Source organism: Lates calcarifer, linkage group LG6 (genome assembly GCF_001640805.2).
Source record: "Lates calcarifer isolate ASB-BC8 linkage group LG6, TLL_Latcal_v3, whole genome shotgun sequence".
Classification (NCBI taxonomy): Eukaryota; Metazoa; Chordata; class Actinopteri; family Centropomidae; genus Lates; species Lates calcarifer.
Window position 1 is genome coordinate 9,836,066 of NC_066838.1, and position 24,378 is coordinate 9,860,443.

General features: G+C 42.0%; 1 protein-coding gene across 1 annotated transcript in view; it reads right to left on the reverse strand.

The window, feature by feature from the left end:
• prdm16 (PR domain containing 16) overlaps positions 1-24,378 on the reverse strand; it is a 182,994-nt gene that overhangs the window by 106,545 nt on the left and 52,071 nt on the right. The window contains 1 exon segment of the mRNA XM_018688976.2: positions 15,733-16,205. Coding sequence (XP_018544492.1) covers positions 15,733-16,205 — 473 coding nt within the window.

Genomic DNA, 24,378 nt, shown 5'->3' on the forward strand with positions numbered 1-24,378 from the left:
AGTCCAAGACCCTGACCCTGGGACCTGATGAAGCATTAGGAAACACGGCACGGTGAGGACTGAAATGGTGGGACCACACGCAGTTTTGTGTATGTGTGTGTGTGTGTGTGTGTGTGTGTGTGTGTGTGAATATGTGTCTGTGAGATCAGCTTTCCCTGTGTTCCATTCAGTGTCTAGTGGCTCAGGATACTGAGACAAGAGGAGCGAGAGAGAGAATTATCTTGAAATACGATTGGATCCTGTGTGTGTGTGTGTGTGTGTGTGTGCACGCAAAAGAGACAGTGAGAGAAAGAGTCAGTAAGTGAATGGAGACAGTAAACATGGTAACTGTAGAGCTGATATAGTGGCAAGGAGGGAAATGGGACAGGCAGAATAAGTGTGCCTATTTTGTGTGAAACAGACATTCTGTGTTTATGTGTACATGCACGAACATATGCTTATTTACAGGTTTATATATATTCACCAATTAAAATCAATTTCAGATTAAAGGGTGACTTCACCCAAATTACTGTGGTGAGAATTTATGTTTGTTTGCTGTCATTTTGATGAACTGATCTTTTTAAGGGAAGAGAAGTTCAGTCTAAATGTTCAACTAATAACGATGGTCACATCAATACAATACTAGCTCTCTGTCAGTGTTTGGAGAAAACAAGTGTCATCAAATGATACTTCAGTGTGATACCACAAAAACAGAATTAAATAAAGTCTAAAGCTGAAACTACTCTATAGTGGAAAAGATGTAGGAAATATAAGCCTATAATAGCCCTGGTGTTCACATATGTCACTGTATGCATGTCCCTTTGTGAGTATAGCTGAGCGTCCACTGGCCAAGCCAACCCTGTGGTGAATATAATCATGGCCCTGTCGTCCCCAGGTTAAAAGCTCACTGCTGGGTCTTGTGGCACTAATGCAGTGCCAAACTATAGGGGTCACATTAGCCCCAGCTACTTCAGCATGCATTACAGTAGAAAGAACTGCCTTCCCCATTAAAAGCCACCAGCAGGCTATGATGTGGGCCTACCTGTGATGGCCTAAATGAGTCACTTAATGATAGCCGTGCTGCGGGAAAAGAGCGCTCAGACAAAGAAATACTGATTGGATACTGATTTAGTGCGAGGGTCAGAAGAATATGAGTCAGTGCATCATATCAGCTCTGTCACTTTTGTCACTTCAGGAATAGCAGGGTTCCAAGCCTTGAGTGGATATTATTAGAGATCACATACTTTACATACTTTTTGTTACTTTCTGTCACATTAACACACCGTACACTCTACTGTCTGTACTGTGAAACTGGATGTACTTTTGAACTTCCACAACCTGCCTTTATGGATAAGACCAAAGGTACCAAGTCAATTATCTATGTACAAAAAGAGGCACAACTCCAGAGACTAACATTTTATACAATGTTCCTTTCTATGTGTCACTACTGTTAGTATCTTCATAATATGGGTTTCTTTCATTTTCTCCCTTACTGTCTTGACACTAGGGCAGCAACTAATGACTGCAGCAAATCAGCAAATCTGGAATCACTGAATGATTGGCATTTTTTCTTAATAAATGACTTAAACAATTAATTCATTAGCAGAATTGTTAAATTATTTTCTGTTGATCAACTTTGATAAATTGGCTAATAGTTTCAGCACTACTTGAAACTGATTACTATGCAAGCAGCAAGCTTCATATTTTTTTTCTCCAATATCTTTCATTAGACGTCTACCGTGTAATTCTTATTCATCCTGTATGTTGGTTGTGTTTCTTTAACTTGTGGGTCTGTATTGATTACTGGAGCTCTGTTCATGTGTATGCGAGCTCATCTATTTATCCAGCAGACCAAGAAGAGGGCACACAACATCCTGGAGAACCGAACTCAACTCTTGCTTTCCCCTGGGTCTATCAGCAAGGTCAAGTGCACAGCAAATAGGTTCAGAGCCTCCTTGGAGTCTGGGAACATATGGCTGGTAAAGCAGCATGATTAATGAGAAATCTGGGCTGATATTAGGGTTAATTGACTGTGTTAGTCACTCCTTGGATATGGAGTTTCTTGTCCTTTGCACTGCTAATGTTGACAGCAGAAGTTACCAAACAGCCTTAAAGGTTTTTAGAGATAACACTTCTTGTAATGACTGCTGTTGCCTTTGTACTTTCAGATTTTTTTTACCGCCGTATAAATGAACTAAACATGAATTTCTCAAAATGCACTTTCCATTCTCATGTCAAGTCCATTTTTCTTGTCTGTAGTTCAAATAACCCAAAGGAAATCAATGAAGTTGGTTAGCATTCGTAAGACAAGTGCGCATGTGTCAACTCGTGTGCAGCCTGTTATAGTCGCTCTGAACAATTTCCAGCAAGCGATCAATGAAGTATTCTGATTCTGATTCTGATATAGTTTTTGGCTCATCTCAGCGAGAAACTGGGTGTAAACATTTGCGAAAACCCTCAGTGGATGTTTCTATCCTAGCTAAGGGGTGTGGGAAGAGAGGGTGAGTGTGTCCCAGCAGCGGAGATGAGAAGAGGGTAAGTGAGACATGCGGAGGAAGCCAGAGGGTGAGTGGTGATCTGTAAGACGATACCCTGCTACCTTCCCTGACCCCCCTGTCGGGCCACTCTGTTACCTGGACAAGATGGGAGGTATTAAGTGGCCCGCTGTCCCGCTAGGTTGAGTTGCTGATCCGCTAGCCAGAGAGGAAAGCCAACCCCTACTCCCATCTTCACTTCAGTGGGAGCGTTTGTTTTGATTTTTGTCCTCTCTTTCTCACAGACAAACCTGAGAGGCCCAATTTATCTGGGATAGAGTGAGGGGAAATAGGGCGCCTTGCCACTTGAACACTAGAACTTTAAGCCGGCAATGGTTCGCTGACTCTCTCTGCCAATGTCTTCCTTGACTGTAATGCAATGCTGACATACACAGAACAACAGAGGGCTTTTGATAATGCATTAATGACAGATGAATAAATAATACATCATGATACAATCACATCATTGTAGAAAACTGGAATGAATGACTGAATATTCTGATTCTATGATGTATTTGGTAGCTGAAGGCAAAAAAGGAGATGAAAGGTAGAATCAAAATCAACCACTTCCACCATGATTTCTCTAGATTTTCTGCAAGGAGTCAACAATGTGTGCTGGTGCCCACCCACATCTTTAGGCCGGGCAACACAGGGACTGCCGAGAGAACAGGAGGAACAATTTGCTCATTCTCAACCAAGACATGGGGGCTTTGGACGAAGGGAAAAAAAGACACCCAATATCCAAAATCCCTCTCTCAGGGCCATCATGTGAAGAATTCCCCCTCTTCTCCTCCTCCTGTGCCCTCCCTCCCTCTCTCCCTCCCTTTTTTCCTCTTCTCTTCTCTTCTTTTCTTTTTTAATCAAGCCGTCTGGGGTTGTCAGGTCTTTTGAGACGAGGACTCCCAGCCATGTGAAAAGTTAATCCCTTGTGGGCCTTCTTCTCCTGTGGCGCTCATCTCCCTGGGAACACTGGTGGTGGCTTGCAGGCAGGTGGTGGCGGGTGGGGGGAGGTGGAGAGGAAGAGGAATGGATGGAGGGATGAAGCGTGGGATGAACACAGGACCACCTCTAGCCAACAGATAGAGTGGTGCCGATTCTCTCCTGCCCTCCATCACTAAGTCTGAATCCCACACCTGAACTTGGAGCCCTGTTTTGCTTCTGTCCCTCACCACCCTCCGCTCCCACACACACACCACCACAACCCCGAATCTACAATAACACCCCACCCCCCCATACCACCCTGCCATCCTCCACCCACTCTGTCTCAATCCCTAACTCCAAGACCTTTTGATGAGGTTCCCTGCCTGACCGGCAGACGGCTGGAACAGAGAGCAGAGAGGATTTGCAGCGTGGAGAGCCAGTCGAGTGGCTTCTGAAGGATGACAGTGGTTCACAATGGAGAGGGTACTCCTGTTGCATTGTGCCCCAAACCTCCGTAGCACAGCATCACCACCCCCCCCACCCATCCCACCCACCCCCCAACCACTTGGCTTCAACCGTTCCTCTTTAGCCGTTTCACTGTGTGTCAAAGCAACAATCCCGACAGACTCCTCTTGGGCCCTCTGCCAAGAAATGAAGGACATGATAGATAACAATGGAGAGACGAGGAGTTCAACAGGGCTTTTGTCAGGATTCTCTCAATGAACCATTTCAGGAACATCGACAGCAAGAAGAAGGGAGTAAGACGCAAACTGTCTCTTTTTTACGTCAGAGAAATCATATTTCTGGTTGAATGGTGGAAGGCAGGAAGGTCAGAGAATGTGCCTCACAAAAGCCTCCTCTAGCAGTCTGAAGGAGACAGAAAAATGCACACTTGAATGCTTTGCTTGCAGTGCACTTTTTCTTCCTCTGCCTCCCTCTTAGAGCGAAGTGCCATTGGAAATATAGACAGGCTCAGTCAGCCATCTTAATCCCTCTCCCCTGTCCATCTCACGCTCACTCAATCCACCCTGACCCCACACACTCTCACCCTTTCACACACATACACATGAGCACACACTCATTCGAATTCTCCCTCCTACTTGATGTGCCCCAAAGCCTCCCCACCCTAAGGGGAAAAAAAAGGCTTGAGGCAGAGAGAATCTCTGTTGGTGGGGTGTACAGAGCAAGATTTGGGAGTCTGCAAAGGTCAGCGCGGACTTTGTTCAATCTGAGGGTTTATCTCAGCAACAGCAGGGCAGGACAATGGGGCCGCTTGCCGCGCGACAGAAACCCAAGCTGTGGCAGCTAAATTACTTCACTGATAAGGCCGAATTAGAAGCACTGGGACCCCGGAGGCCAGGAAAAGAGGAGGAGGGAGCAAAAAGAAAGGAGGGAGACAAGAAATAGAGAGGGAGGCCACATAAGGTTGAGAGAAGGGGGTTGAAAAATCAATGAATCACAAAAGAAGATTTGAGTCTGGCCATAATGAAAGCACATGTCATGTATTTTGTCCTAAAAGCATAATATGATGTCTATTTCTCAGAGATCAGTACTTGACAGTATATTGGCATGCAAAAAGAGACACAGTCTGCTACCTGCAAGCATTGTAACAGGACATAAACATGTTTGTATATAAATGTGCTGCTGAATTCAAGACTCCGTGAGGGATCCTCAGAAGGCCCTGTGGTGATCCATCATCTCAATGTTAAGCTCTGTGTGTGTGTGTGTGTGTGTGTGTGTGTGTGTGTGTGTGTGTGTGTGTGTGTACTTGTGAACATGCATGCAAGTGCAGAAGAACAACAATAAAGAGATAAAAAGAGGGAAATAGGAAATGGAAAGCGGTGTAAACACAGAGAGTGATGGTGACGCCTGCCACACACTCCACAGGAGAGGAAGAAGGGCTTGAAAAAAGCTGACTTGTTCTACTTCAGCAGTTTGGAAGGCACGATTCTTCAAGTGTGTGTGTGTGTGTGTGTGTGTGTGTGTGTGTGTGTGTGTGTGTGTGTGTGTGTGTGCAGTGTTTGCTGGTATGCTGTTATACTTTGCACTACCACAATACCAGAATGGCTGCCCCGCTCTCTCCCTCCCTCCCTTAAGAAACAACGTCAGTTGCACAACGTTAAAGGCACTTAGCACTTGTTCAGAAAGTGGCATTGTGAGCTCTTGGCCAGCAGAGGGGAGCAGGCTTTGTCACCAGGAACACTCAGGCTCAATAAAATAACAGCAAACAAAATGACATAGAGAGAATGTCCTTATAAGCTTGGGTTGTCAGAATTTGATATCTACTGTGAAATAATGACGAATAGTGCATGTCTTACAGAGGTGGCAGAGAACATGAATGACAGTGCACATGACTTTGACAGATGATAGCAAGATCTTTTTCATGTGATGTGTGATTTCTCTCATACGCACATGGTCACATTCTCACACAATATGACAATGCTTTTGTTCTGCTGTTTGGCATAGCTTCCGCATCACATGGCTGAGGCCTAAGAGTCTCAGAGAAGTAGGGTTTTTTTTCCCTCTACCCTTTTGTGGTACCAGGTGGCATGCTGGGTACCACTGCGTACCAGCTGCACAGACATCAGCTCACCTCCTCTCCAGAAAGAGTGACACAGAGCACAGTCATATGACAATTATAGAAGACAGAATGACTGAGAGGCTTTCAGGGCACCGCTCTGAGCGTTAAGGAGATTTGCAGAAACCAAGCTGGCCTCTCTCACCTTCTCTTTCTTTCCGGACACCCAAACTAATAGTCAGGTTATTGTTCCCCATAGTGAGAATAAACGGAGGACTATAATGATTTGTGTGTTTGTGCATTCATTTGTTCACTCACTTCTTCGTTTGTTTATTTCTGCATTGACAAAACTTGACCAAGGTTTAGTTTGACTTGGTTGCTTTTCCAAGTAAACTGAAAATCTTTGTCCCTTAAATTTCATACAGCTGTCTAACTCATATTAGTTGACAGTGATGAAAGAGCATTCTAGTAAGCAGCCATTTTACTAAACTAGTAAACACTGATTTTTGAATACACATTTCTAGCTGTAAAGATTTTTAGTCATCTACACTACTTCACATCTTTAGAGTCACTTTCACACTTACAGTATTGGTGACAGCTGTATAGGAAAAGCAGACAGTGTGTAGAATCAGGACATCCACACTCTGTTATCACTTACTTAATATGTTAAATAATTTTTGAGATATCATTAAAGAATTATTCAACATGGTTTCTTGGGTCTTACTAGAAAAAGTCTGCTGCTTAAGGCTTGCCATACGGCCTTTTTTGTTTCAAAGAAATGTCAGACTCTATCCTAACCATATTTTAACAATAAAATCCCAGAAAACTAATTTTCAAGCTGCTCTAATGCATATTCTTTGTAATTGTACCTCTGATGACAACAAAATTAAGAAACATCAAAATCAGCTACCATTCCAATGCACTTTATGGTCATTAAACATCAAAGTGCACTGTCACAGTGACTAGTGTGCAGAATAATGCAAACAAACTGAATGAGGCAATGATATCTCATAAATGAAATGTCTGGGAAACATCTGTTCAAACTGTTATTTGTCATCTTGACACAAGCACTCGTACTAAATTAAGACATTACACCAAACTCCTGGTAAGATCCTGTTTAATTTGGGAAATCTGACAGATTTAGGATTATGTGGAGGGTGGACCGATGCCCAAGATGATTAATGAACAAAAATGTGGACATTTGAGTCTGTGTGCACATAGATAGATGCACAGACACACACACACACACCAAATATGCACACCTCTACAAATCTTGCCTCTGTCAAAACCTCCTTGTTGTCTCATGCAGACAAGACGCCAGGTCTTGCTCCCAGTGACAGTGGTGGAGAAAATGAGCGAAAATCACTCGAGCGATCCCGGAGACTTTCCAAAGTAAAGACATCCCGGCGTGTTCGACACCTCAACAATTCAACAGTGTTTTTACATCTGATGTCGTCATAGTGCTTCGCTTCTCACTCTACCCTGTTATTCTAAATGACCGAGTAGAGGAAAGAATAACATAGGAGAACGTCTTTTTCCTGCCTGCGTCTCTTTATGTTTGCGTGGATGTATGTGCGTATGGTAATGTATAGTCTATATGCCCGTACATGTTTGTCTGTTCAACACACTAAAGCATATCATACATCAACATTGCATTTATCTGGAGCTTTTAAAACAAATATAAACTTATAAACAGCAGAAAGGTTACCTACTTTTATTTTTATACTATTTCATACTGTAAGATGATTGGTTAGTGAGCTCCTCTCCTCTCCTCTAGAACCAATCATATGCTTGTGAGGGCCCTTTATACTGCTTGTACTGTGACTGACTCTGACAAAAACACACACTGTGCTGAAACGTTAGTCCTTGCACCCAATAAAAAGTAATTAAAAGGCACAGCCTTGCACTTCAGTTTCTCTCTGGGCTCACTCTTCCCAGACTGAGGTCTACTGCTGTGGACCAGCACAGGAACTGCAAGGAGTTAACAAAAATAGATATTTCTACAGCCAGTTCTTTTGGGCCATGTTGTGTATCAGATTATGGAAAATGGAAATCACAACAGCCACGGGAACCTGATTAATAGGTCACCACCTCTTGCTTGAGTCACAGAAATGTTAAGCGGCACAAGGGATTGAGATTTAATGTGAGCGAGAAAGGGAAAGTGTGTGAAAATGGAGAGCCAGTGATCTAACAAAGGTCTTGCAGTGGAGGGATCGCACCTATACACTTATAGATACACAAATAACTCTTTCATACTGATGTTTCACATCAAGTATGATAGAAAAATCAGAGCAGACGTAACATGAGCCTTGTTTCATGACTAATTTCTAAATATCATAACAGCAGCAAGAGTTGTGAGGAGAGAAAAGGGCATTTCTACATAATGGCATAAATCTAATCACTAGTAAAAACCGCATTTGACAAATGTCATCATCTTCCACTGCAGCAAAGAGCAGTGTCATTGTCTGCTCCTGCCTCAAGGCCCTAACTGATGGGACTATTCATCAGAGCAATGATGAACGATGGGGTTTCACTAGATACATAGTAAAAGAGAGGGGGAGAGGAGGATTGGACAGGAGTTACCTGTGCTCCACCACAGAGGACTGATGGGTCAACGTGAGGGTTTTAAATTAATGTTTAAAGCACGTCTGCAAAGAGAAACCTCACGCAATAAAGGATAGCATTGTGGTGGAGATGTGTGAGGAGACTGTGGGGGGGGGGGGGTTATTCAGGCAAACAAGAGGTCCCATTGAGAATGCTTGGCTGGAGTGGCTGAGGTCTGAAACCAATGACCAAGTAATAACAGCCCAAATCCCAGGGACAATATTTGTCGAGTTCCACTCTCTTCAAAGATGGATGACTTTGCCCCATGTACTTCCTCGGGAGCCTGTGCACCTTTCATCTGAGCCCTGCAGATTAATTTATTAACTAATTAACAGATGTTGGTAACGAGTTATGAACAAATGATAAGGCATCAGGCTTCTAATCAAACCTGACATTTAATTTGCTGCCCTGCTTCCTCGTTATCAATTATCGTGTTCACTGAAGATAATTGACAACGGTTTGCACTGGGACACAGGAGGCTTGTCTTTAACAGCTTCTTAAAAAAGCCCAGCGCTGCTGTGGTGTTTCTAGGGGCAACGGCGACCATATGTTTAATATTAGATGGAATCTGTTCCACTGGAGTGCTCCGAAAGCTGGGAAAATTGGATTAAATTGGCTAATGGCATGTTTAAAACCTACATAAAATGAACATGAATGGAAGATATTACAGCACCCAGGCCCGGGACTTGTGGTGTTCACTCTCTCTCTGGTGTTTTTGCTCTGTGTGTAAACTTGGGGTTTCTGTCAAAGTCAAATAATGATGACAGAAAACCACATACTGTTGGTCAATACTGTTATTAGAGACCACAGGTTTGATATCCCTTTCATTACAACGTGGGACTATGAGCACATGTGCCAAAGTAACTCCTTACGTTAACACATAACTTCATACATCAAATCATGATTAAAGTCAGGTGTAAATATATAGTGTATAAATGCAGAATTGATGCACTGATGCAAAATTAGGATACTTAATGTATTTTGAATGTATGTGATATGTATGTCTACTCTAGCTAAAATCAAAATAGTGAACAGTTTGGACAAACCTTTTCACACAAATCACCAAAATGTGTTTTTGCACTTATCCTGGTAGTCCAAAACCGTTCAGATAGTTTAAGTTTTATGTGCCCAGGGTTTGCTTTTCTCAAAACCTTTAAAGGCTCATTTGCACCAGAAGTGTCTATTCACAATCGATTCACTATCTGTCTCTGTTGAGGTGTCAGCAGTAGTCTCAGTGGTGGATATCTCAAAACTAACTCCCTAACTCTATAGTTCTATGGCTATGTAGAAATATTACATTTTTGTTTTGGATTTTTTTTATTGGGGTGAATGATTTAAGTGAACTGACCCTTTAATATACCATTATCCACTATTTTCCAATGAAACTAGGTCTGAGGAGGTAAAGCTAAGAGGGCCTGCTGTTTTTCATGTTAAGTGGCTTTAAGGAGAGGTACTTTCAGCTCGAGGCCAAGCTCATCAGACCATGGTTCTGATTTGATTACTAAAAGACATGATAATGACCCCATTTATGTCAAAAGCTTCACTCACGCTATACAATAGTCTACACAGTAGGGGTTCAAGTTAACTACAAGTAATGTTAAGACTGAGCGTCTAAAAATGGATGATGACTAAATGGATTCATGTAGGACTGAGTGTGTGTTATGATTGGTGAATGCTTACTTTCTCTGACCTTAACCAACACTCATAATTGAAACATCAGAACATGACTATCACTGTGAGAACATTGAAAAGCACATTAGTCAAATCAAGCAGAAAACGACTCTATCTCTCTCATTATCTCGCTACCTCTTATTCTCTCCATGTCTCATACTATCCATTTACTTGGTGTGACTACTGTCTCTGGGCAGTCCCAGGGAGTTTCTGCCTTATCAAGTTGGTACCAGTCACCTTAGGGGCCAAAAATCAAGATAAAGAACACCTTTCTGTGGAAGGCAAACAGATCAGACAAGCTGCAAGCTGCACCTTGAATGCCCTATTGAGATATCTTGCTGCATAAGTGCTTGGCCATCCACCCTCCTCAGGCGAAACACAAAAGGCGAGTAAACAATTTAGGAGGCGAGGGGTGGGTCAGGACAGATAAGTGTCAGGGTGCGCCAGGACTTCTTCCCCCTGACGTTTGGAGACAAGTACGTTAGCTTAGCTCAGCGATTAGGTTGAGAACAAAAGCAGCACTGCGTCATCGTGAAAAGTGAGCTGTCAAGCAAGAGATTTAGAACCTGACAAATGGTGAGGGAGATGCATGATGCCATGGCCGGATGGGTATCTGTCACGTAGGACCTTGGCGACATGAGAGTGCCCGCCAGACGTCTTAGCCTATCACTATGTCAATAACAGGGTAAACAGAAGAGCTAGCATACTTTTCACCTCTTTCCACACATCACTGGATGAATGAAGCTGATATGGAAAATCACCCCACAAAAAGTAAACAGAAAGAGAATGAGGGACAGGGAGACAGAAGTTTGCCTAGCAACAAAGTCATCCCAAGGTCCACTGCTGCAAACAGACAAATATGGCTGCAGGGCTGACATGGACTCTGTGATACATATTTTTGTGTGTGAAAGCATTTGTGTTGACCTTGTCCAAAGGGTCGACATCAATGCACATCCCTAAAATCAAAATGCACAATATGTCCTTGTTATATCCCTGCTTATCATGCCTGAGACTATAGGATACCCTGAAGGTATTGAGCTGTGTGCCATTTACATTTCAGTTTCTAGAACATCAAGATTGATAATTACAAGCTCCGCAGCCAGTAAATTGTCCAGAATGGATGCGCAAGTGACTCTCTTCTCACAGTTGATGAGACTTCGCTGCATCACCTGATGTGCGTTGACCTTCAAACAAGAATTCAGTGAGACAGGAAAACACTCAAGCTGGGGAAACAAAAGATAGTGAGAAAAGACAAAGCTATTAGGTGCTGGAGGAGTTTCAAAAGCCATGATTCAGAGGTGCTACGACACACCCAGTGGTCACAAGGTAAGGAGAAGTGAGAGTAAACACCATTAATATCACATCGCGAGGGCTTGGCCATACTGTTTGCTCGCTTCACGAATGTTCAGAATACAAACAGAGATTTGATTTTCCTTGTTTTTCCTTTAAAGATCAAAGTTGCTGCTCTTTTTACACACCCTTCCTTCTTCCCTCTAAGGAAGGATTTATAATTATTTGTACATTTCCTACATGTAAATATGAAGTTTTTGCTCCTATTAACATGCGCCACTTCTGCCAAACATAGATGTGTAGGCCTCCCCCCTGCCATCTAAATACTAAGGAGAGTTAGATTAGTGAGTCTATTGAATGCCAGTCAGTGAGGAGCACAATACCTCCAGCCATTGTAAAGTGACATGTTTCTATCAATAGGCGAGTTAGGCCAATCTACCAAGCAGATAATAGCAGCAGTCACTCTGACAGTAGATCCTCACACTGGACTCTCTGAGGGCCTCTCCTCACCGTGCTTGCTCAGGCCTTCCTGTCCTGGGGGATTGGCAGCCCTATACACACACAGCCAGAGAAAGACACACATACACACACACATATGGTAGACCTGGGGCCCTGACGTTCTATCATGTTGTGCTAAAGGGGGAGCATAATGGTTTTTAAATGGATGGCTCGGTGCTGGCCCAGAGAGGGAGTCTGAGACAGAAGAGAATGGCCATGGCCTGCAGCGAAGCAGCTCTTAGATTGAGCTGTCCGTCTCGCTGAAATGAGTATGACTTAACACCTCTTCCAGTCCCCAACGCCCCGGGACAGACAATAGTAGGCTTCCTCTCTGCCTTCCTCTTTCTTCTTTCCCTCACTCCTACTCTTTCACCCTGTCTTTCTATTACTCTCCCTGTTTCTCTCCACCAATCTACACTTCCACTCAGATATCCAGAGAGCACCACAGCGTCCGCCGTGAGATTGTTAGAGCTGTTTGGCTTCGTTGGTAGACCGCGGTGCTCGCAAAGCCAACATAATGAGTTATTGCCAGTCTTAGTAAAAAATCCACAAAAATGCAGTCAATGTAGTTAAAGCGTTTTGGATTCAAGTGTACTACTGCAGATGGCATATATCATTGTTGATGGGTGAAAACCTTGTAACTGCAATTTTGGTGATTTTGTGTTTCTAAGGATTACAGGGCTACAGGACATATAAAGTACAGCCTACAGCCTTTGATTTCAAGATAATTCAATCAACTTAAAATGAAGAGGTCATTCAGAAGAAAACAGGGCTGTTTAATTCTTAGAAACATCTTAGGAGGAAATGTTTTCACAGAATACAACTTACTACAATAAGTGACTGTAATTTATTATAAAATGGAAGCACAGTTAAATTAGTCACTCTGATAACTAAATTCAGCACTTAATCTAATTTCATCTCCCTCCCAAGAAGAGCTGAGTTGTAACGTATTGTAAGAGGTTTTAGTTAGATATGATCATATTTACACCTCAGATGACATCACCTCTCATAACACTTTCCCGTTTTGGCAGGGAATCGGCATAACACACCGACATTCACAGAATTTCCATGAACAATGTTAAAAATCCTCCTGTGTTTCTGATGCTGTGAGAAATGTGTTTTTTGCATCTTCTTTTCTTCCTCTTTCCATCCCCATTAATCCTCATTACCCTCTCATTTCTTTTAACATCTTTTTTCACTCAGCCATACTTCTGTCGCTCCCTCGCCTGTCTATTTGTCTAAGACCAGAGGCAGTAGATGAGTAGAGGGGTCGATGGTGAAAGGAGGGAGAAAGGGGGTATATGGGACTCCTAGGGGAGTCTCTTGATGACTATCAACAGACTGACTGTTATGACTATCTGTGATAAGAGTCTGGGAGAGGAGAGCCCCTGAAGGCTTCCAGCCCCAAACCAGACAGGATATCTTAAAAAAATAATACACCCTGAGCCAGAGTGAGTCCTCCAACCACCATTAAGGAGGAGGAGGAGGAGGAGAACACGGATCAATCGTTCCCTTTTGACAGGTTGGCAAAGACCAAAGATTTTACCTGGAAGGGAAACAAAATCGACCTCAGGCTAACAGGGCAACATTTAAAAAATTATTTAAAAAAAAAAACAACTATACTTGTCTCCAAAAATGTGCCAAAGTCAGTGGTAGAATCTGCACTGTGTTCATATACACACTGTATTGTACCTTACCAGATGACATATGAAACAAGAGACAAATAACACTGTGATATAATGATGAAATCATGGGTATTTTCCTTCAAAAGTTCTAAGATATTCGTCCAACTCGAGGTGGCCAAATAAAACTAGACATTTTTAAAGTGCAACAATGCACTGAGTCTCTCCCTTTTTGAGGAGGTGTGTGTGTTCACTGCCAGGACATTTCTGTGAGCACACATGTGAATGTATCTCTTTAGAGCTGAAGGTGGCCTTTTTTCTTACAAGCCAGAGAGCTAAAGCTTAGCTGATGAATATGCATTAGTTGGGTGTCTGGGGAGAAAAAAGGAAGGAGGAAGAAAACTGAGAGAAAACATGAGAGCTACGGGGAGAGTGTAGCTTTTGGAGAGGTGCCCTTTGCACCCCGAATGGCTAGCCATAATATGAACTTTAAAAAAGAAAATGTTAAGCCTGGCACACTGCCACATAGCGTGTGCCTGTGTGCTCTAATCACTTGCATGCTCCTACAACTGTTCAGAAGAAAACAGGGTGAAAAAAGACATGGAGGCTTTGGTGAAAACCACCAGGAGTTGCTGAGACTGAAGATTCCTTCAAAATTTTGTCAATGACTGATTCAGAAACATTATTTACAATGAAATTTTTGTCAGAGATATTATATTATTATATTATATTTATTTTTATTTTTTTTATTATATATTTTTTCTCAGGAGAAACTGAAAAGAACTGCCTGTTACTTTAAAAACATAACTACTAATATCAATTGTGAACACCTTTATTCTACACTTTCAACATCCACTATCTTAAAACTTTTACTCTGTAAAACAGAGGTTTGTTGTCTGCGGCCTGTTTAACTTACTGAGTGCAAGGTCAAACAAATTAGTACAATCTGTCTGTCTGAAATAATTACTCATGCTCCTCTGATACAGTTTCTCTTTTGTCTGCCTGAATGTTAACTTCACAGAACTATATCAGATGTTTTGAAATGTGTAAGCTCAACAAATTCTCCCTGTTCTTCATCTGGCCCATCATGCTAACGTATTTTGTTATAATGCACCACTTTTTAATGATTTTCTTAAGACATAGAAACTACATTTAAGCGGTGTGAACAATCTCTAAAAAACATTACATGGCCTGTTAGTCATCTTTGTACTTCGTACATCAGCTGGTGGTGTCTAATTGAAGCACATCAAGTCTTTTCAAAGACAGTATTCAAATGATTAACTCATCCAAAGCTCTATTCCTTATTACACACAAATGTACACACAATATGAGACTATGTGAAAGATTGCCCCCCAAAAAATGAGGAGTCAAGGAGTCAGTGAAATGAGAAGCAGGCCAGTATATTTCATCTCTGATTAGGCATATGAGAAAGAGAGAAAGAGAGACACATGGAGACAGAGGGAGAGAAAGAGACCAGGAGTTCCCTTTTTTTCCTAATGAGCTTACTGAAGCAACTTCAATATCCTCTAATGTCATGTTGAAATGAAAATTAATAGTTCAATATGCAGCCACCGCACTGGGCTACGCTTCTTCCATTTCCATATCGGGTGGCGTGACCAAATGAGTGTGCTCGCTCGGACCGATGCCCAGAAAAGCTGATACCTCCACTAATCAGCCAGATTTTTCCATCTGACATCGTTGTGCTGCTGGAATTCTGGACGAGTGTGTTTTGTATGTGTGTGTATGTCTGCTCGTGCGTCTCTCTGTGTGCAGGAATCAAAGATGAGGTCCAATCATAAAGGGAATGCAAATGGAATGGGCATCTTTGCTGATGAAGAGATAGATGCCTGTGGATAAGGAGTGATGGCTGGAAATGTGAATGCATGAATAAAGAGCAACTCTTTCTTTCACTTACCCTCTTCAGTTTTGCTTCATTGTTTATAACTCTTCCATTTCATATCTTACTGTACATTTGTGTTTGTGACACAAAACATTAAGTTGTCAAAAGTGATAGATGGTAGTGGAATGAAAAGCGAAAAAAAAAAAAAAAAAAAACAGTAAACAACCCATAACAAAGCATAAGTGTGGTTCCTACCTCCCATCCAAAGGAGCCGTCTTTGCCTGTGGCCCCATGATGCAGCGTGTTGTGCAGACCAAACCTCTCACCGGCACCAATGTGGGTCTTGGCCCAGACGCCCAGGCCGGCACCAGGCACAGAGGATTCCCGCAGCTCCAGTTCGCTAGGAATGGGAATGTCATCAGGAATGTAGACAGGCGCCTCGTACGGCGAGCCCTCCTTGGGTGTGGTGAAGTCCTGGTCATTGCTGCTGCTGTTGCTGTTGTTGTGGAGGTGGTGGTGAAGGTGGTGGGTGGCATAGATGTGGGGGTGCAGCAGGTGGTGGTGGTTGTTGTTCGGATGGGAGGGAGTTGGTGAGGGCAGGGGGGACATGTTGATGACGCCGTCTTCTGCGTCGTCTTCTGGGCTGTCAGCGCCACCTCCACTGCTGGCCGCTAAACCTGGGAGGTCGGCCTCTGTGTCGTACATGCTGTCCACTGGCTCACTGTCATCTAGTAGAGACATACAGAGCTGGCTGTTAATACTGTAGGCAGGTGGAGGAGGTATAGTGCAACATATCAGGTCTTTGGAGATCATAGCATGGACTATGAACTTCCCCAGAACATGAAATACAGAGATTGAATACTTGAAGTCATATCTCAAAATACCAGATGACTTCTTGACCCTTAACTACAAAAAACATCCCACTTCAATCTCCAAACCTCAAATATGTCAGAAAACCACACCGTGCAATGAGAGAATTTAGGGGACCTCAGGAAAGAACACCTATCCATCTGATGGCCATCAGCTACAAAATGCATACAGATTTTCCACAGGCTATCCGAGAAGAGCCAGACAGACGAAGAGAAGAAGCTTTAGGTTATGGCCAAGTCCTTGATGGGAAAAGTTCTCAGTTCCATCACAGTCACTGTTTTCTGCCAGGACTCAACTTACAAGTAATGGTCCTGTCTATCGCTGACCTTGTTAGCCTCGTCACCTATTATTATTGTCATGTCCACAGACTGACAACATGATTGTGCCCGCGCTCCAGAATCCCACCACTCCAGCATGAGTGAAAATGATGATGAGCACAACAAGTGTGTGTGTGTGTGTGTATTTATGTGTGTGTGTGCGTGGATGCACAAAACATTTAGCTTTAAGCTTCATCACATTTCTCTGGGTTATCAAGCTTTTTTTTTATGGGCAATGAATGGTTTGTAAATGTGCATGTCGGTGAGTGACATGTAAAGTCTTTGTGGGTTGTTTGGGATTTTGGACAGCACAATATGTGTTCCCTTTACCATATGCCTCTGAATATCAGTGCTCAAATAGAACCTGGGTTTTCATACTTATGTTCACACAATACTTATTTCAATATCTCATTTGAGGAATAAAAACATGCTTTTACTACTCAAGTAATTTTTTCTTTTTATTCAACAAAAGAACACAAGCAACTGCACAAGACCTTGGCCTTGATAAAAAAGCATAAAATTGGTAAAATTAGGATTTCAATCAGAAAGGATTACAAAGATGAGAAATCTGTAAAGACATATGATGATCAGTTTTACTGACTACATTCAGTCAGTACTGAAAAAGTACAGAATACCCAGCTCTAGTCTGTACATATTTGTTGGTGTGTGTGTTTGCCTGAGCACATCAATGTGTGTCTCCTACTTTTCATCTCTGGACAGATCCTGGTGTCTTTAGTGAAAGCACCACTGCAGTTTTACTATCTAAACACAGGGACTGGCAATCAGCGGGCTAACTAGGCCCAAAATTACAGCAGGAGTGGTTCCAATCAAGCTCTCTCCCTCTGCTAGCCTCCATCTAGCCCGCTGCCAAACCTGCCACCGCATCCCAGGTTTTAGCTGGAGCTGCAACATGACATTTTAAAAATGTGCTTGTTAGTACATGGCAGTTTATGAGGTCACAATGAAAGTTTGTGGGTTGAATTTTAATAGAACTTAATGTGATAGATATACTATTCAACATTAATAAGTTAAATTAAAACAATTAATATGTTTTATTTCTGTTTAAGAGAACATTAATCTCATTTTTTTGTGTTTATGCCGAGTAAAGTGAGGCAGACTGTACTGATTGATTGTAAATTGGAGAAAGACTGAATGAGGCAATCAAGAAACCAAAGTAGGAAAAGAGTCATCACTGAAATTGTACAAGAGCACATTCATCGCACAATGCATCAGTTTTTTGTTCTTTGATAAATATTTGGGTTTCTGCCCAGTGACAGATGTGGACTGTGAAAGCTGTTAAATTAACTGACATGTAAGTTTTAAATGTGAAATGTGAAACTATGAAAGCATGCGACAAGGGCTTTTCAGCGCCTGGCAAACCTGCAGCCTGTCCACGCAGGTCCGGGAAACTTATCATATAAAGCTGCAGCAGTAAAACCCGGCCTTTTATGACTGATTTTGCGTCATCCAGTGATTTTGACTGGAAAAGAACCCATTTTTTAATGATCACTGTTTCATAGGGGCTCAGACCAGGCATGCAATTAAGCATCGGAACATGTGAGCCAGCAGTAGCTTCCACTTTTCACAGATCAATTAAAGTTTTATAACTCGGGCCCTATCTGCTGCTCCCTCTGCACAATCAAAAGTGTTTTCAGGCTGTTAAACACTTTTTTTTTCACTTACTTTCTCTCCTCACTCCCCCACTCTCCCTGGCACTTGACCCGCTCAGAGCAATTTTGACAAGCAGAGAGACAGCCTCGGAAAATCTATTAAATACCATTTGGCTTTAAGAGCCTCTGTGCATAAAAAAAAAAAATAAATAAAAAAAAAAAAAATGCACAGATCACTACGTCAAATAATTGAGTAACAAGGACAAGGAAGAAAAAAATCCCTCTTAATTTTAATGAACAAAACATCTTTTGTGAGACACATGAAGCAGTAAAGCGAGGCAGAAATGGCGTGGCAGTGTGATAATGAACAAGTTCAACTCTCAGTCATAGTTTTGTTAATTCATAAAGAAGTTGCCTGGTGAGAAAACTGGGAAATGTTTAGATTGCTCGCCATTAGAAACAAACTCTCCCTCTCTCTCTCCTACCCTACGTAAGACAAGCTGACCATGTTCGACCAGTGCTGAAAAAAGTTGTAGATGAGAAAAGTAAGCAGGAAAATAATGAAAGGGGCCGGGAAGAGGACGAAGAGGAGGAGGAGGAGAAGAGTCTAAAAACTGACGACTGAGCTGCTTTTAAACAGCTGTATGTTAGCTCTGGGTCTCAAAAGACCCAGAAAGAGATGTTAGGTTCGTCTCCCCGAGGGCTTCTTAAAAAACACCGGGCCAGATAGTGCCTTCCTCTCCCTGGCTCCTTATGTTGTTTTTTCTCTCTCTGTTCCTCTCACCATCTCTTTCTCTTTTACGGGGAGCTATTTATCCTGATTACATCAGGGGTCAATCATTAATTCGCACCTTGGGGGTCCCGGTGCTGGCTGCGGCTACAATGGGCTGCTTGTTCAGCGGCTGTTATTCCAGTGGAAAACTACGCTGCTCTGCCTGAGAGCCGGGCCCAGGCCACATGAAGGCATCCCATTTATTTGATAAATTGTAAATGCGTGCCATAAACGGCACTCTCTGCTTTGTAGCATGGCTTGCAATAACAAAGATTTTAGGGCACGTATGAATACAGATGCAGGCTATCACACAAACACACATCTGTTTGCAACTGCAGGAGCTGTTACCGTACTCTAAACACATGTGCAAAAGATCAGATGGTGTTGTAGGTAAAGATGATATCTCATAATTACTGCATGTCACAGTGAAATTACAAGATATTACATAGATATGACATTTATAGACACTAACCTCTAAAACACAGAGTTAACAATGTGAAATATTTCAAAAGACAAGCACGTAAAGACAAATGTCAAGCCATTAAAGAGAAAAAAAATCTGAATGTACTTCCTTTCAAGATCCAAGATTAAAAAAATAAAAATACTGCAAAAATATGAAATGCTGATAACATTGTAATCAGCGTTGCCATGGCAAAATAACTTGACACGGTGCTGAAAATCAGTGGTTTAATCGAAGGGCCTTACAACGGGCAAATTGTTCTGTGGTTGTGTTTAATCAGAGCACTCTAGACTTAAATGCAGAAAGATAGAGATCTGGAGTCATTTTCTGCCGTCTGCCTGGGCGCACACAAACACATGTGCCTTGTGGCATATAGACTGAGCCGTATTGTCGACGTAGTCTGGGTAGAAAGAAACAACACTGACTGCATGCAAGAATTCTGAGAGGGAAACTATAAATAATACATCAAATAAGGACCAAGTAATTTCTTGCAGAATAAGCAGTCATGCCTTCATTGAAAAAAAATCTAAAATCTTTGTAAAAATTGTGGTGAAAGGTGTATTTTTTTCTTATATTCAGAGATGCACATATTATCAAACACTGCGAACCACAGGCTAGAACAGATTCCAACAATAGGCTGAGTATTCAGAGCCAGGTGCATGCTAGAGAGCAAGCAGCACTGTGGAGTCATGGGTATCGCTATGATAATAATAAAAAAAAAGAGCTGGAAATAGGACGTGTGTGCCAGTGATGGCCATCATAAAGCACACACGTCCTTTTCCCTCACTGCCTTCCCCCTCCAACGCACACAGAGACTGTATCTTTGTCTGGCTGTAAATTGATCTGGTTCAATTCAAAAGGAAAGTCAGCCACTGATGAAAAGACAGTATCCAGGGAAAAGGCAAAACTATGCAAAATTCTGCACCGGCTCCAAATATGGGGAGAAAAGATCGTCTGGTGAAAGAAAAAAAAAATTGAAGGCAGAGGGAGAATGTGTGGACCATGACAGATATGAAAAATGGGTAGCTGGTTGAGCAATAAGTGACCGAACATTTTGATGTGGGAGCTCTGTGCATACATGTGTGCACATGTGCGTATAAGTCTGGCGAGGGTAAGTGTGAAAACCAGAGCCTAATCTGCTGTTTGTGCCGCTATGCTGTGTCAATATGGTCCCACTTAGCTGCATTATTGGGCCACAGAGTGATATTGGTACCTGTTTCTCTGTAGTAAGCAGGCCTTTGATGATTCTGTCTCCACACAAAAGAGCCTAAACACTCTGTGCTTTAAAACAAGAGGGGGGCAGAGGAGAGAGGCAGCTGTAAAACTCAAACAAGTGCAAATGAAAGGTAGAGTGAGTGAGATTGAGAGGTGAAAAACTGTACAGCGGTGTACATTTCCACGGTGGCATTGGGGTACCATATATTCAAAATGACGTATAAATGGAAGCATGTGACGAGGTAGCCAAAGGAGGGTGTTTTCAGAGGGAGAAGGTGTGTGTTTGGTGCACGTGTGTTTGTGTGTGTGGTAGCAGTGAGGAAGTAATGAGTGAGCAATAGGGGCACAGTCAGCTACAATACCAGCAATCCTCTCCAAGCGAGAACGCCACACTGTTTCCCCTTGTAAAAGCACCAGGGAACATTTCCAAGCAACACTTAAAATTACAACATGGCTTCTTCAGAGTAGGGAAAGAAGGATCACAGTGCCAGAGAAGAAAGAAAGAAAGAAAGAAAGAAAGAAAGAAAGAGGGCACATGGAAGGGTCAAAATGAATACAATAGAAAATGCAACATCTAAAGGCTTTTGTATATCCACATTTAAATATGCTGTAGAGATTTATGTTTTTCCCCCACAGGGCTGCAAATGTCCTGCTGCTCTACATAATAATTACACAATAACTGTAACATGCTTTAAATACAGCTATTGCTACATTAAAGTTTATGCTTTCATGAGTCACAGTTTATAATGCTTATGTCCATATAAAAACACTGTGTTTTTGATTATATGACCAAAATGACATAAAAACAAACCTGAGATTCATGTGTTATCTATGCACATACACAGTGTGTGGAGATTTAGGCTGAAATCCACACATACTGTACTATGCATTTCCTGTTACTCGCCAATATTCAGGGCATGGTGTTCAGAGTGTGTGTGTGCCTACATGGGTACTCTTCTCTTACTATCTTTGACTGGTAGTCTACACATATCTGTCTGTAAAACCTGCTAGGGGGAGCTGTCCTTAGCCTCTATGCTCTGGTTTGTTTCTCCCTTACTTCCTCTCTCTTGTAGTAATGAAGAACAAAAAACTATAACCACAGCACTTGTGAACATTTCAACATTTCCACATAAAAATAACAGACAACTGGATGGAATTTGGTCAGTGCAGCTCAATAAAGAACAGACTGGAGCTTTTGTGAGTTTTTATACGTGAGTGTGCATTTTTGTGTTTGTGTGTAGCGCCAATACAACACGGCTGATGTATTGATGTGTTATTTGTGCTGAACAGCCTAAAGGCATTCTGTCCTCCAATAGTGTGCGTGTGTGTGTGTGTGTGTGTGCGTGTGTGTGTGAGAGAGAGCAAGATCAAGCCTCCAGCCAAATAGAAGACAGCAGGCAACCTCCTGCAGCTGAGAGCAGGTGTGTGTGTGTGTGTGTGTGTGTGTGGTGGCCCTGTAGTCCCAAGGGGCCCCAGGGCCCAGGCTGCCGCAGACATTTATTAACAGGGCAGATTAATAGCACTAGGAGAAAACATGTTCACAAACATGATAAATATTAATAATAATCAATATTGAGTTACATTTGCCAAATTGAGTTGCAAACATCTCCCGGGGGGGAGAGAAGGAGAGAAGAGGGTGAGGGGAGCAAGAGAATGAAAAGAGCAAGAGGAAGAGAAGAGAAAGGAGCGAGACAGAGCAGGAAGAACAGAGGGGGAAAGTGGGTATTGGCAGTTAAAAACATGACAAATTATATGAGAAAGTGAGATGGGGTAATCATGTGACAATAACACAAGAAAACAGTGAAATACTAAGAGACACAATTTAATTATATGGAACAGTCACAATAAAGACCAAAACCTTCACAGCAGGAGCTCAGTTTCACATCTACGCATCTCATCTTTACAGTCACCTCCTCAATCAGCCCTTTAACTGGGACGAACCTGTCCACGTTAAACAAAACATATCTCAGCAAGAGCCAGAGTTAATTTAAACCAAAGCACTGCTACTTAAGATGCCACAGCAGCTAATGAGAGTAATGTTACTCACTGTTCCAGATGAGTGTAACTACTAAATGTTTTACATATTTCCCTTTTAGCAAAACTCCCAAATATGGGAAACATTTGTGGGACAGTGGCACCAGACATCATCGACCCTTGAAAACAGTCAGAGCACATTCACACAAACAAGGTGGTGCAGCGAATTTTGAATGTCCACCACTGTAGTCAAATCTTCTCTACCATGTAAAACAATTCACAAATCAATTTATAGTTTATATCTTCTTTCAATATAGTAGGGTTTTTTTTTTTAGAGAATCCAATGCATGAGGACATCCAAAGGGGAAGGGACAGCATGAACTACATGTGTTAATATCCAGAGAGGGGATGGAAATCAATAAAGCCTTTAGCTCATCTTTTCATTTTAAGACTATTTTTAGACATGAAATCCAAGGCAGGGTGTATAGTTCCAATAAATGAAATGTTAAAGAAAGACGCCCTTTACAAACTCCACTTAAAACATGTATGCTCTATAAGGTGAAGTGCTGCATTTGTCCCAGATAACATGAGAGCAGGGAGGGAGAACAGCAAACTACTGCACCACTTCTCAGTGTCTCCTTCTTTTTCTCTCTTCATCTGAGTGTGTGTGTGTGTGTGTGTGTGTGTGTGTGTGTGTCCATGTCCGTGTCCCTACACCCACTTTCGGTGCAGCTTCATTTAGCAAACCACTCGGGAGGGCCTGGTGGCCAGCTAAGGGAGCACCAAGGCAGACAGCGTGCAGAACAAACCCATCCATTCTTATTAACTAGGGAGGAGAGAGGGCAATCTTGTGAGTCTGTTTGTGTGCATGTGTGTAATAGACATATCTTTTTGGCGGTACCTTTTCTTATAGTGATGGTCTGTGGTCTAAAATGTGAAGCAATGGTCAATTATTTTCATTTGACTCAATGAAATTTCATGAGATCCTGATCAACCTCCTATGTACTGCATGTCTTTAGTACTGTCCATCTTAAAAACAATAAGAATATTATCTTCACTGCAATGTGCAATGTCTAATATGAGGAAATGTGAAGCAGAGAAAATGCTTGGTGTCAGCAATAACAAGCTTAATACTTTTCAGTTCGTCTGTTTGTTTTGTTTGTTTGTTGCAATATTTGCAAGGCCCAGTAGTTCTTTCATTTCTCTTTTCATTTCTTTCTTTCTTTGTTTCTCTTTTTTGAAATTCCAGCAAACTTTCTGCAAAGATGGCAACATTTTAACAAATCACCACACTTACAATAATCCAATTAAGAACCACTTTTACAAACCACAGTCAAATGAAAATCTGCGTGGCTGAAGCAGACATGCCTGAGAGATTCCTGAGCCTAAAAGCTTCCTAAAATTTAATTTTATTCTCACTGGAACACCAGTTGTTTGAGCTGTCCTATATGAATGTAACACAATTTAACTCAAAATAACAAATATTGGTTAAAATATTTAGTGCAGTTATTTGCAAAAATCACAAACTGAGTGATTTTGCAGTCATTAAAAAATGCTGAGAGATCCTGAAGGACCTGATTTCATCAAACAGAAAGCCCAATATCTGTTTTCTGTCATGCAAAATCATGTTCACTGCACATGCCTGTACGTGAGGTTGCATATGTGAGTGTGTGTGTGTGTGTG